The following is a 15533-nucleotide window of genomic DNA, read 5'->3' as shown; positions in this document are numbered from 1 at the left end:
GATAAGGTGGTAGGGTTAGGCAGAGTCGGGTTTAGGAGCGCGCGTGACGTGATACAATTTCATTGAACCGTGCGATTTGCTTGTGTCGACACCATATAGGACACTATGGTTATAGGAAGCATGACGAATCATTGTAAAGTGTTGAAACTTAATTACACCTGTAATTCCATCATTAAAGTTGATCACGCATAGGTACGTGCTACGCTCCCGCAAACAGATTCACGCGAAGTTGGTATAGAGCTGCGTTAGTTTTAAAGGTGTTCCATCATGAAATGTGTGAATAAATTTGATATGTTCCATTGTTATAATGTCCTACACCTGTGAACCAATCTTCAAGTTGCGCATTCAATGTTGAGCTCGGTAATTCCGTTATTAAAGTTGAGTATGCATAGAAGTAGTGAGGGTACCTGAAATTGTTACCGGCCAATCAGAGAAGGCCACGTCGCCTTAATTGCCACACCTACAGGACACCCATTGCCGCGCCTATAGCACACCCATTGCCACATCATCCAGCTATTGCCACATCATCAGCCACGCCCATTGCCACATCATCTACTACGTCATCAGCCACGCCCATTGTCACATCATCTGCCTATATAACGCCCATTGCTACATCATCATGATTATGCGTACTGAGCTGGTTTTTTTTGAGAATATGAATTCTCGCGTACACTAAACGTTGAACCAAATTTCATACCGTCATCACAGCGGAATCAGCCAACTATCTTGATCTAGGTTTTAGGCTCGAACCCTGAAGTTGCTGCATTTCATACGATCAGCGCTTTTCATGTCTCCTAACACTTTACTCAGTATCATTGAAATAGCATTGTATAGTGAACGAGTTCATTTTATTTCGAAAAAAGAGCATATCAATGATATCGTTGATCGTTATTGCATCGATTCGCGTGCTGAAATCCTCCAGATCGGTTGATGTTTCGAGGTACACCGCTTTGCTGCCATCCGACACTGCGATCCGAGTTCTTTCGTTCGATCTGATCGTTTTGTTTGATGTAGCGATCACTGGCTTGTAGTATATACGATACGAGCGGAAGGTCGGGATTAGGAACAACTACGCTGGGCGAATAGATGACAAATTCGTCAACCGGATTCAGAGGTTGATAATGCTCGATCCCGTCGCGAGTATACGTAACGACCAAACCTTCTTCATGCTTCAGAGTGGCTCGATATTTCTGAATGGTCCCGTTTGTGGAATGTACAAAGAGTTGATCCGAGGTCAATTCTGCCCCATTCGAGGCTTCGATACGTAATTTTGTGATGTCATTAAAAAGATACAAGTCTTTTCTATACGGCCCCTGGGGCAGAATAGTATCTCCACGAATTGCTAGACTCATTCTTTGAAAAGAAATATCAAACATATGTACAACAGTCATCACGCAATTCCACCTCGCCATCAAATTTAGTCGAGCCTCTTCTTATATTAGGTGTCGCATAACAGACATTACGAATATATTGCAACCCCTTGCGCTTTATGAGAAAGGGACCCGTAGGATAAAACTTTGCATGCTCGAGCCAGGGGTCATCGCACGGCAACCAATTTTGAAACAGCCCTCCGCATTAGAAACACTTTAAATGATCCTTATAGCCCAAATAGAACAATCCGCAGTCTGCGAGCTCGGCTGCGGAGGTATTGATATTATCCGGCCACCGCATAAATGTGCTTAGTCTACGAGCATAGCGTACCATGTTATAGAAAACGGGATCATTCAACGGGGATACAGTTACATATCTATGCTTCGCATAGCAATCATAAATCTTTTCCCCTCTGTTATTTATCATAGCTTGATACTGTTCCAAGGGACCCATCCGAGTTTCATCTTCGCTTATTCGTATGCTACTTGCGGTACCGATGCAAGCGCAGTTGAATGTAGCGTAATTTGTAGGATCCACACTACGCTTAGGTAGCGAATCGCTTTGATCAATGTTCGACATTGCTATCCGAATTGATATACTCTCATGATCAGTATGCTTTATATAGATATTGAGCTATGCACCATCAAAAAATGTGGTAGGTACCGATCGAATGATAGGCCCCGAGGTCGTATCACGGAAATTAGAACGCCGACTGCTTACAGAAAAAGACACGTAGCTCATATCCGTTCCTGGTACGCGTTATCATTAATTAGAATGCTAGTAAGAATGCCACGAGTACAATCACGCGCTCTCCGCATGTCAAGCGCATGCACTTCACTATATAAGAGAGGCTCGAATCCGAACTAAACTATACAGCAAAAAGGATGTCGACAATAGAGAAAGCAAACGACGTAGTTAGCGAATCAACAACTATGATTCCTGATAATCAAGCAGATACATTACCGATTGGGGATTTCGATTCCGATGTCGATGCAGAATTGATCGAAGTTACGATTGCAGCTGAAAAGAGTGAAGAGGTGGAAGCTAGTGATGATGACGAAACAATTATTGATGAGGCAGTGGCGCAATCTAATGAAACTCCCTCGGCAGACATGACTCCAATCAATATCGGTATACCACGACCAGTGATGGGACCAAGCGAACCTAAATCTAAGCGCAGACTCGACTTTGATAAAAGCATACTACCAGTTGGTGCACAATTTATGTCTCCACAGAGTACTGATAACTCGACCGCTGTGACCAGCGCTCAAAGCCCGCCTCACTCACCGATCATTGCCCCATGGAGAGTTTATTCGTCCCCCTTTCGCAATAAGCGACGTCGTATCGCTAATAACGTATTGGACGAGGAAAAGTTTGATGGCCTGATTTATAATTTGGATTACCCTCTACTTACGATTGATGATGGTATACTATTTTTCCGTTCTCTCGAGCAGAATATCGAGGAGGTGATGTTTGTTGATCGAAAACGGAGCCCTAATTTTCTCCGGGCTGTGTTCATTATCACCCTAATGGAGGGTCATATACATAAGAAATATTTTGCGCCTCACTTCTTTATAGAAGTTAAAAATCAAACAGGGAAAGAAGTGTTGATCGATTTGTTGCTCTCTGACGATATCGCCAACTTCCTAGATCCTTTTCATGCAAATCTAGAGGCATTCAAATTTCACAGTACCGAGAAATCTATTTCAGTGATGCGCAATTGCGGGTCTCTATGTTTCGATAACAAGATGTTGCAGGAAGCCATTATGTACGTTCATCGCAATCCTTTGCAGTCTGCTTACGGACGAGTAAAGCCGTCATCGTTTCGGCTCGTATCTGAAATTCAGAATGGCAGTGATGTTATGTTACGAAATTTGGGTGGGATGTTTCAGTCTAGCACAGTCATTATTCGATTTGGTAATCAGTGTTATCCTTCCTACTTGCCTGAGGTGAATAAGCATGCTCGCCGTAAAATTATACATGATATATTTGCTCGTACATTCATACCGTCAGATTCCGAATTTGAGAGCGATTCCTCCTACGTTGAAAACGATGTGCATGCACGTGAATTTTACGCCAAATTCGAAGAGCTCAAACGACAGTACAATGACTGGTATATATGATTTGTTTTCTCAGATTATTATGGAATCTTTTAATTGCGGTAAAGATCTAAATATGTTGTTACAACAATACGGTTCGGGAGACACAAGACGTACGCGAGACGCCACGACCGCTACCTTTGAAGGTTTTATTGATGATGATATCAAGAGAGTTGCTACTTGGCGAAAAATGGTCTCATTGGAAGGATATGGCGAATGGCAAAAAGATTTCCTCGTTATTGCAAAAAATGTGCTTAAAGATATCGATAAATTTGCTCCCAATGCCGATAAACTGCGTAACTTAGAAAATATCAAATTTCTATTCCTTTATGAAGCTTTCAAGTGTAAATTGCGTTTGAAATATGGAATAAATTTATGAATGTGTATTTTTGCAGAAGATATTTAAAATATATGGCTCGTCGAAGACGCTACGAAGAAGATGCCGGCTTCATCATCAATGATTCGCTCGGTTTTAATAGCGACGCAACAGAGCTTATGCAATCGCACTCCAACTCTATTATCGATTCCGAATGGGTTAACAGCAGGAGGGTTGCAAGGGGTGCAAGAGAGGCGATCAATGTACGTCTGATCGGGAGAGGTATGAATGATATTCATGCGCGTATGTCATCGATATACCCGAAAAGATTGCGCCAATTCAAAGTCAACTATGCATATGGCTTCTTGCTGTTTAATCGAGAGACAGAGAGACATAGCTATTTTCATCCGCAATCAACGCATGCTGTTTTAAATCTACCGACACCTATACTTTCACGGGAGGACTTTGATCGTTTCATCAACGATATCGATTTGTCAGCTGCTTACGAGCAAGCGAGACAAGCCAGACCAGACACTAAGTTTTATTGCGTTGCTATATTACATGTCCAATTTTTCTTGTACGAAATGCCACGAGTTTTATTAGGCTGCCCCACTGCATCGATATCTAAGGAGCCTAAAACTGTCGTTATATAAAAACGTTTATTCGAAATAGACAAGGTGAAATACTAAACGATTCGCTATGCCTGTCCCGTTGCTTATCCCATTTCGTTGAAAAAAAACAAGACGAGAAGCACGTCGCACAGTTAGCATCTCAATTCCTGAACGATACCGTATCCCAATTGATGATGGTGTACCACTTGATGAATTAGCCAAAGTCGAGGAATGTTTTCACGTAAAGATACTTATGTATGAAAAACGTGATCATCAAGCATTTTTATTGCGACAGTATGAAGCGGATGGCCCAGTGGTTCATATACACATGGAACGTGATCATTCTTGCCTGATCACAAATATCGAAAATTATTCCCAGACATTCTTTTGTGAATCGTGCAAGTTTTTCTTTAAGACTAAGGATAATTTGATGCAGCATATAAAACGAAAATGCACAACGTCCCAGACTCGGAAATATGCTAGCGGCGTATATCGACCTAAACCCACCGTATTCCAGCAATTGGAATCTGAAGGCATCTTCGTTGAGAACCAAAAGAGATTCTTCCCGTACCGTATGTGTTTTGACTTTGAATCCATGCTCGTGAAGGATGAGCTCAGAGCTAATTCTGCAAAAGTAAAATACGTTAATAGGCACGTCCCTGTCTCCGTGTCATTATCAAATAACGTAACGAATGAAACTAAAACTTTCATATCCGACGGTTGCCCGCAGACGTTAATCGATGAAATGATCGAGGAAATTTATCGCGTACAGGAACTCGCCTCAGCCGAAATGCGAGAATCTTTCGCCAATTAAATAATCGAACTTGAGAATTTGATTGAAGAAAGGAAATTGATCGATCCTACTAATATAAGATCCTATTTGGATTATATCTCGCTTCGACTCAATACGTGGCTCGATCAGATAACCATAATCGGTTTCAATTCCTCGCGCTATGATCTGAATTTGTGCAAGAAATATCTAATCAAATCCTTGCACAAGGAAAGCGGATTCTTCGTTTTAAAAAGAAACAGCGCCTATTTAACAATCGCGTCGCACAGATTAAAATTTCTGGACATTTCGCTATTCCTGAGTCCGGGTTATAGTTTGGACGCTTACATGAAGCTATACGGGGATGGGGTGAACGCAAAATTTTATTTCCCCTACGAATATCTCGATAGCATCGAACGCCTTGATGAAACATCGCTACCGAGCCATGAATCGTTTTACAACGCGCATCGCGATTCGAATATAACGGACGAGCAATACGCAGAATGCGTCGCTGTATGGGAACGCGAGGGTTTGACCACATTCCGTGATTTTCTCCAATACTACAACGAAGGTGACGTCATTGGCTTCTTGACCGCGCTGAACAACAATTCCGAATTCTACAAAACGCTTGGCATCGATATGTTCAAGGGTAACGTGAGCCTTCCGAATATAGCAAGTAGACTGATGTTTCGTGATTGCTATGATATCACTCTTCTGAATAAGGCCAATGCTGACCTTCACGAAACGATTCTGAACAACTTGATAGGAGGTTTGTCACAGATAACGTCACGATACGCTATGGCAGATGAAACGAAAATACGCAGTCTTCGCTACGGTGACAGTGCTAAAACCGTCAAGAAAGTAGTAGGATATGACGCAAATGCCCTCTATTTGCAATGCATAAATCAAAATATGCCGACGGATTACCCTATAAGGTGGAATTATGATGAGGAAAAGCAAAAATTCCATAAACAGCGCGTTTGGCCTACTCATGCGGAGCGCGAATGGTTGGAATACGAAAGTCACGTTCGTGATATCAAAATTCAGCACGCGTGGAACGGTAATCAAGTGAGAATCGGAAATAAACGCCTATTTGTCGACGGGAACGCCGGTAAACTCATCTTTCAGTACGATGGTTGCTATTACAACGATTGTAGGAGCTGCTTCCCTGATAAAGAGAACACCGAGAGGCGAGAACTCACCAAACAAAATACGGAATTTTGGAAAAATTGGGATATACCGTTATCCGTATGAAGGAGTGCGTTTGGACGAATATGAAACGAGACCCTCAAATTGCGCAATTTGTCTCAAAGTTCGAGCGTAAAGTCACGAAAGCTTATTATCTCACCGAGGCGCAGTTGCTCAAGCGCACGCTAGACGGCTCATTTTTCGGTGCAATCGAGTGTGACATTCATTGTCCCGACCATTTAAAATCGAAATTCGAAGAGTTGCCTCCTTTTTTCAAGCATATGGAAGTAAATGAGTGCGATATCGGTGAACATATGCGTGAATACGCCAAGGAAAGCAATATTAAGTTTCCAAAAAAATTTCTGGACTCTAGTTATTCACGAAAAAACAATTGTTCAATACGGATTTGCTTCAGTGGTACTTGAAAAGCGGTATGATCGTGACTCACGTATTCCAAGCTGTCGAATGTGAACCAAAACAAATTTTCACACCCTTCGTTGAGCGAGTATCCTCTGAGCGTCGCAAAGGCGATGTCCTCCCCAAAGATCCGGCCCGCGAAATGGAAGCGTTGACCTGGAATACGATCGGAAATAGTGCTTTCGGCCGTACTATTCAAAACCCTAATAAATATAGGGAACACGAATACGTTACGATGGAAGAATTACCATCGCGCGTTGAAAAAAAATTTTTGTCGATACTGTTGAAATTGATAAGAGCGATGAGGGCTTGCTCGAAGTGTCTACGCGTCCCCTTAACATTTGTCACGAAAACCCAGTCATTGTGGGCTTCTTTATATTCTGCTGTGCCAAGCTGAGAATGCTCCAGTTCCAATATGACTGCCTACATGTGTATTTGGACGATAGCGATTGGGCTTTTCTCGAAACAGACACTGATTCGGCGTACATAAGCTTAAGCTCCGATACGATCTATTCTCTCATCAAGCCTTACATGAAAAAACAATTTTGAAAATCACGACAAATGGTTCGTGGCTCGCGCATGTGCAGAGCATAAATGCGATTTTTAACGAGATCCCGTTGGTTTTAAAACTGATAAAGCTTGCTGCATTGATGTTCGCAATTACTCGAAACGTATACCGGGTTTATTCAAAGAGGAATGGATCGGTCATGGATTTATAGGCCTCAATTCCAAGACCTATTATTGCAAAGGCGACACCGATAAGTACAGCTCGAAAGGGCTTCAAAAAACGGCCAACAAAACTTTCAAAGATTTCAATGGCATTCTTCAAAATTGATCGATCACCGGTGGTATCAATAGCGGATTTCGTTGCTACGGGGGCGATATGTTTACGTGTAAGCAATATCGAAGTGCTTTGAGTTATGGTTATTATAAAAGGATTGTGCTTGATGATGGAATTCATACATTGCCTTTATCTCTGTAATAAATGGATCGAATACGTACATTGCATGCTCCGTTTCGGATGATCGTTGCTGGTCCGAGCCGTAGCTGTGTTAGTGTTATTTTACTTATGAGTTGGTGAAGAACGCACAGAAGATGATTAGACCTGATCCTGAAAAAATTGTATGGCTGTATAATAATTATCAGGCGTTTTACGATAAAATGAAAGGGGTAGAATTCTCGCAAGGGCTCTCCGAGCTGAAAAAGTTACAGAAAGGAAATAGGCACGTTCTCTTGGTGATCGATGACATGATGACGGAAGCGAAAGAGGCTAGAGATCTATTCACTCGATACAGTCACCACTCAAACATCAGCGTCGTGTTCAGCTGTCAAAATTTATTCTATAGGGACCAAGGCTTTCGGGATATGACCCTGAGCGCGAGCTATATTGTGATATTTAAAAATCCCCGTGATGCAAGTCAAATCAGTTTTCTTTCACGTCAAATGTTCCCGGATAAAGCCGGATTCCTTACGGAGGCTTATAAAAAGGCAACTCGAAAACCGTTCTCGTACATACTAGTTGACTTGACGCAAGAGACAGACGAAAATTATCGTCTTCGCAGCAAAATATTCCCACATCGAAAGTTGACGGTATATCAAGAATAAATACAGCTCCCGCTGCAGATTTTAGGGCATTCACCATGTCGAAGAGGGAAAGTAACATATCTCGAAAACGATTGAGCGACTATCACGTTAAATTAAAACTTTTGAAAAACTCTAAAGGGAAACAGCGAAAAGAACTTTTATCGAACAATCAATTTTTAAGTTGCGTTTGCCAGTTCGTTCATAACTTGGCTTCTGGGACAGTACGTATCTCTCCATCGAGAAAGTTGAGGCTTGGAAAACACAAATCCGATATCAGACATTTGTTGGCGCAAAAAACTCGCAGAGGTCAACGGAGGGTGCTACAAAAGGGTGGATTCCTCTCAGGTATAAAAATTATGATAAAATAGAAACTTTTTTCTAACTAGTCTATTTTAGCTATATTAGGCGCTGCAATCCCCGTCATTGGGAGTCTGTTGGGTAAACTTTTCGGGAAGAATGCGGGAACTACAATTCCCCGCATTTCGAAGCAAGGACGAATGGGAAAAGAAATTTGATAAACATATATCGAAAATTAAAAGCTCTCAATTAAATGCTTCCGAAAAACTAGCTCTGTATAGGCATGGTATTGCTCAACTGAGAAACTTGAGAAAAGACGTAGACGAAGCGACCGCCCGACCTCCCTCCGCACACACGGGGCTTGCGAGCCCCGTAGCGAAAGAAAAGCGCCCGCAAAAGAAACGCCCGCGCCGGATTCCACAACCTTCGTTTCCCTGGCTTTATAAGAGACAGCGTAAGCCTAATCCCCGTATATACGGGAAAGAATGGGAGACGTAGACTATTTTGATCCGAAACAGCCCAAATCGTATAGGGGCGCTTATTTGCAAAAGAAAAAAGAACGGCCTAAAGGACAAGATACTTATACTTTTCATTTTACGTTACGTAAGAAATTTAGGCGTGAACGTGTAGTGGTCTCTGGTATCAATGCTCAGTTTCAGAGCGATTTGATGGATCTGCAATCTATTTCAAAGTACAATAGCGGTTTTCGTTTTGTGGTGGTCGTGATTGATATTTTTAGCAAATACCTTTGGATGATAGCGATTAAAAATAAAACTGCTTCAAGTATGATTTCTGCTTTCAAACGTGTGTTTCGTGAACGGGTACCGTTAGTGTTACAAACCGATCAAGGTAGCGAATATACCAATCGCGCTGTCCAGAACTATCTAAAGGAGAACAAAGTTAGATATTTCTATACGAGGAGCGAATTAAAATCCTCTGTCGTCGAAAGGGTGATTCGTACTATGAAAGCGATAATGTATCGATTTTTCACAAAAAATAACACGAGGAATTACGTGAGCGCTTTCGATGACTTTACTTACTCCTACAACAGGACGTACCATCGTAGCATTGCCATGGCTCCCAACCAAGTGAATTCGTCTAATCAGGAATCTGTTTGGAGAAGACTTTATGGATTTCAAGAAGCTAAACAACCCGACCTCGCTGTAGGATTACCCGTCCGTATATCGAAAATTCGAAATCTCTTTGAGAAAAGCAGTCTACCCAACTGGCAAGGGGAAATTTTCTATATCGCAGACGCCCAAAAGGGGGATCCCCCAATGTATCGCTTACGTGATTACGGTGGTGAAGTCATCCAGGGTAGATTTTATAGAGAGGAGCTCCAACGCGTAAAAGAACCGCAAGCTTGGCGTATCGAAAAGATTATAAGAAGGCGTAAACGCGCAGGACGAGAACAGTATTTAGTACGCTGGTTGGGATATGGAAGTGGATTCGACAGCTGGATCGATAAGAAGGATATCGTCTACTAGTCGGAACCTTCATCAGTTTTTGGCGCAACTAGTAATCATACTGGTCATCGTATCGTTCTCTCTCTATAATCTTACCATTTCGAATGGGAACAAAGAGCTTTGGATATCTCTCCTCTCCTCTTGTGTTGGTTATATGCTTCCGAATCCCAAGCTAAAAATATGAGTTACGTCACGCTATTTTCGAACGCTTCCATGGATAAATTTCCTGATAATACAGCAGCGAGATATTGCGTTGAATTGAACGTCCCGAAAAACGTGGAAGATACAGAGGTTTCTCTGGCTGAGATCTCCTTCCCCACGGATTATCAAAAACAGTATAGGATCGTGACCTATAAGTATGGGATCAGTACGCAAAAGAGAGCAAGAAACTTTCATTTTAAATTGGGAGAATACGACTCGTTATATGACCTGTATAGATCATTGGAAAGAGATAATCCTGATGCAAAAGTAACATGTTTCCCTGAAAATCATAGTATGTCTATCCCTGTACCTCATAACGAGGTAACCGACAAATTGCGACCAGAGACGGACGTAGGGCATAATAGCTCGCTTCACCGCGGAGAATTGTTCGGTTCTCTTATGCGTAAGGAAACGAGCGAGGAGTTATTGGCGTTTCGTTTCCCGAATAGTAATTGTACACTTTGGAATTCTTTTTTCACTGAGGGTATCATTCATTTGAACTTTCGCATGCGACATGATCCGACTATCGATTTCGTTTATGTTCAGTGTAATATCATTGCGCCACAAGAAGATAGCGGTAGGCTCTTACCGTTGTTACGTGTCGTACAGGTGAACGATCGTCAATCCTTTTCGAAATATTGCACGAGGCCTTTTTATTTCCCTGTTAATATAAATAGGCTAGAACGTATCGAAATATCGCTACTTGATGACAAGGGTGAGAAAATACCATTTCGAAGTTCTCCTTCGAGTGTTGTATTGCATTTTCGTAGACGAGGTGTTGCATTATGATATATATTCATGTTACGTCACACGAGTCTGATTTTACTATCGATCTCGCGAAACCGATAGATTCTGGAGAATGGGAGATAGGGCTTGCTGAATTGTCTTTTAAAAATAATTTTCAGCCTACGTTCGAGCCTTACGACGGCTTATTATGGTACGTGAATGATGCGGAAGGGGATAATAATTTTTATTATTTTCCGGCTGGTGATTATCATGATAAAATTAGTTTGATGAAGCGTATCAATCACGATCAGAAAAAGGCAAGGTTTATTTGGGTAGACGGTTCTAGCCCAGTCTTGATAGCGGGACCCTACAAGAGTTCCAGCTGCCCGAGACTTTTCATGGATAATAGAAACCCCGTTCTCAGAGGAGGCGCTCGTTCGGAGATAGAGCTAGATGCCGGATTACATAGGCGAAGAAAAATTTACTTTCAAGGGGAACCTGTGTCCGTGACCAACGTTTTAGTTTATACGGATGTCATCACCCCTCAAATTGTAGGTGATACGAGTGCGCCTCTACTACGCAATATCCGCGTTACGACAGGAATAGATGAATATCAGCATATGCTATTCAAAAAAATATATTTCTTTCCTCTGAATACGGAGCGAGTAAGCCAGATACGCGTTATGCTTCGTGATGATAAAGGTGAAGCTATAAAGTTCGGGAACGCGCCTCGTCATCTCACACTTGCTTTGAGGCATCATGTGGAGTCATTATTGCTGTGATCGTGAGGCGTTCAGAAACTATTATCACCAACAGAGCGGTGGTGATATCAAATTTTTTCGGGGTAAAGTGCAGAGAGGTCATGGACTTGGAAACTTATTTCGCTCGTTCGGAAGAAGCGTTATGCCCCTAATTTCGAAAGGTCTAAAATCACTCGGGAAGCGTCTGCTACATACCGGTGCGCAAGTAGCCTCTGATGTTCTTAATGGAGAGAATGTCGGCGATAGTCTTAAAATACGCGGAAAAGAAGCCGCTGGGAACGCTCTCGATTCTTTACTGAGAAAAAGAAAAATGCAAAGACGGGGCCGTAAGATCACGAAAAAGAGACGTCGCAAAGATATTTTCGATTAAATATATATTACACGACGATAAGCATCATTTGTTACTTGAGACTTGATAGATGGCGGAGTTCATTCATGTACAGTCCCCGGAGACACAGACACAGACTAGCGTTGAAAAGAAAAGAATCATCAAGATAGCACCGATTTCGAACAACTCTAGTGTGATAACATTCCGCTTCGAAGGCTCAGAAGACTTTATCGATTTGAGCGAGAGCTATTTCTTATTTCATTTACAATTAAAGAAAGATGGCGAAGCAATTGGCCCAGATGATGATATTGGTGTTGTAAATAATATCTTGGATTCCTTGATTTCTCAACTACAAATTAAAGTCTCTAACGAAACTTTGAAACAAGATATAAAAGTACAGCGTTATTCGTCCCATCTGCACAATTTATTCACTCCGCTTGACGTGCAAAATACCACACTCAGGGCCGCAGGATGGAGAAAAGATACTTTAGGAAAAATGGATACGATCGGTGGTACTAACGCCTCGGCTAACAAAGGATATTACAACAGGAGTAAAGCCTATAAGGATGATAACGTGGTGGAAATACGTGCAAAAATCCATCACGGACTATGTCTGCAAGACCGCTACATCCTACATGACGTGCCTCTCGAGCTTGAGCTTACCTTGAATCCGAAAAGCTTTTTCATGATGGGAGATGCTACCGGTCAATTCACCTTAACGAAAAAAGAATTACAGTTATGTAGCGTACGAGTCCGCGACGATGTGAAGAGATCGATGATGGTTAATGCCCAGGTGAAATATCCGTATATCGACATGAAGTTGATCACCCGAACATTTGCGGCTGCTACGACGCAGATAGATATCGGGAATCTATATAGCGGGACTCTACCTTCTCGCCTAATTATCGGAATGGTAGCTACGAAAGCCTTTCAAGGAGATGTTACGAAAAATCCTTATAATTTCATACACAATAATATGCAACGACTCGAACTGAAACTGAACGGATTTCTGATTCCGGAGGGAGGTTATGAGCTAGATTTCGATAAGGGTCATTACACGGAGATTTACCATAACCTGATTGAAGGTACGGGTGCAATGAAGAAAAACAGAGGGCTCCTAACGCCTGAAGAGTTCGCTAGTGGTTTCTGTCTACTGGTTTATAATTTGCGCCCTATTGATTTGGATGATTGCTTTGACTTACAAAAGAGTGGTACCTCAAGTTTACGGATCACATTTCCTGCTGGCGGGCTAACAGCGGAAACTATTTTGCTCTGTTTCATGGAATTCCAAAAGCTATTACAAATCAGTAGCAGTCGTAAAGTGACCGTGCTATGAACGGGGATGAAATAGACCAAATATTGTGGTGCTGCGAGTCAACAAAACATATTTTTCTTGGCACATTTCCTATCGATCGACTGCCGAGGCGACCCCCCCTCCTTATGCTATCGTGATCAATTATGACGAAGCTCGAAAAATCGGAAGTCACTGGATATGCATTTACGCGGATGAGGATGAGACACATTTTCACGATAGCTTTAGCTTAATGCCGCTGAAATACGAGATTGCGTGCTTTATAGAACCAGAAAATTATACCTGCTTCATAAAGCGTCTGCAGCATAAACGTTCCAGAGCTTGCGGTCATCATTGTCTAAGCTTCATCGTCCATAAGGCGCGCGGATGGAGTACGGAACGTTATTTAAATTCCTTTGGCGAAGATCACCGCAATAATGATTCGATCGTACGACGCTTCGTCAAGGAGCTGAAGCAAGAAAATGAAATTGTATAAATGTATGATTTGTGAATAAAATCAACAGTTTCAAAGTTTGCTTAGTACGTTTATAAAAGGGTGGTATTCGATATCCTACGTTCATTATAGCAATCATCTCAAAGTAGTAGACTCTAAATCAGCAGTAGAGACTTGCTTTCGATTTATTAGGGCAGGCGATAGTGGCTACATATTATCATCATCTAGCAAGAGCCAGGAATTTGTATTGAGTGACTTCCCTCCTATAGTGCCGACAATCGCAGCTTACATTATTACGGCGTTACTGAACATCGAGTAATAAGCGGGGCTAGTCAGGCTACCCTTAATACGAATTTGCATTTTGCTGGTACAATCTATGCTATAGTTGAGCGACTAGAAATGATACGACCTCAGCACACTTCTTCGATATAGATATAGCTGCGCAACGATCTAGGCTTGAACGCCGGTGTCTGGTACAGATGTCGGTGATCCGAAATGTTATAGCTTCAACCCGCAGCTGCAAAGCGTTTTAGGAGATAAATTATAGCATAGACATAGGTTTAGCTATATATTTTATTCACTATCGGAAAAGCATCAGTACATTAGCTATTAAAATCACATATTTAAAAGCAGCAGCTTATGGACTAGTGGCTACATATTATCATCATCTAGCACAGAGGTCTCAAACACGCGGCCCGCAGGCCGCATGCGGCCCGCTGGAGCATTTTGTGCGGCCCGCGACGACATTTTAGATTTTTATTACTTTGACAATATATAGGTGTCACATATATCTTTTCAGGATATAAAGTGAAAAGTCACTCTTAAATTGCTCCGAGACCATTCGTCAAACTTCACTATCACATCAATTGTAAACGCTACCATTCCGTCGAAGATTCACGATCTCGCCTCATTTCCAATTCATGATGACAAAATCTGACCCTGAGACGTTTCATGACCGAAATTTGTTAGTTGGACTTGGCCGCGACTTTTATTAGAATTAGCCTACTCAGAATCGGGCTAACTCGATGGCAAAATGAAAATGACTCGAGTGGACTCGGAGTAACTCGCAATGCCGTGAATTTGTTAGAACCATGGAATCAACAAACTATCAGGGAATAGTAATAGATCAGAAGGTCGCGGCTTGGTATTTCGCTAACTAAGCAAGTAGTTATGGCAACCATTGACAAACTGTTAGTTACATCTTTGGTCGCTAAACCATGTTATTAAGGCCACTTGAAGGTACCGAGTACCGTAGTGGTGCGTTCCAACGATTTAACGACAATGGGCCGTTCGGCGTTCCGACATTTCAATCACTAGGACACATTCAATAATATATTCATATTCTATTTTTCTGCTCCTATATTTTAAAATATTTGGTCATGAGATTAATAGCCTACTTATCAGAAGTATACCCGAATCCTGGATTGGAATTACAATGCTCAACTTAGAAATGTTTTGATATCAGATCAGTCTCTATTATCAATCTGTTAAATTCGAAATATTCATAGTAGCTGCAAAATTATACATCATACATTTGTCCGCCCATATGGTGTCTATCTTGATATCAAGTACAACAACAATTCTATTCAAATCGTTATAAATGTGATGATTCTTTTCGTGCCAGGCCTAAACGGATACAAGAGTAAATCACATT

At 41.8% G+C, this 15533-nt stretch overlaps 2 protein-coding genes and 1 long non-coding RNA gene across 3 annotated transcripts in view; 2 read left to right on the top strand and 1 right to left on the bottom strand.

Moving 5' to 3' along the window:
* Nucleotides 1-15533, top strand: part of LOC145441242 (histone H2A) — a 150739-nt gene that overhangs the window by 26126 nt on the left and 109080 nt on the right. The window lies entirely within an intron of this gene.
* Nucleotides 827-11864, bottom strand: LOC145441690 (uncharacterized). Its single transcript, XR_013915881.1, has 2 exons — nucleotides 11544-11864; nucleotides 827-1432 (listed from the first exon to the last, which is right to left on the bottom strand). It is a non-coding gene; the product is annotated as an uncharacterized LOC145441690 (long non-coding RNA).
* Nucleotides 12226-13470, top strand: LOC145441844 (uncharacterized protein F54H12.2-like). The gene has a single exon (XM_080319796.1). The coding sequence runs from the start codon at nucleotides 12226-12228 to the stop codon at nucleotides 13468-13470; it is 1245 nt and encodes a 414-aa protein (XP_080175922.1).

The sequence above is a fragment of the Botryllus schlosseri genome, chromosome 6 (genome assembly GCF_051294905.1).
Source record: "Botryllus schlosseri isolate E-star chromosome 6, Bs_hap1, whole genome shotgun sequence".
Lineage (NCBI taxonomy): Eukaryota > Metazoa > Chordata > Ascidiacea > Stolidobranchia > Styelidae > Botryllus > Botryllus schlosseri.
Note: the sequence above shows the minus strand (reverse complement) of the source record. Positions and strands in the feature narration are given on the sequence as shown.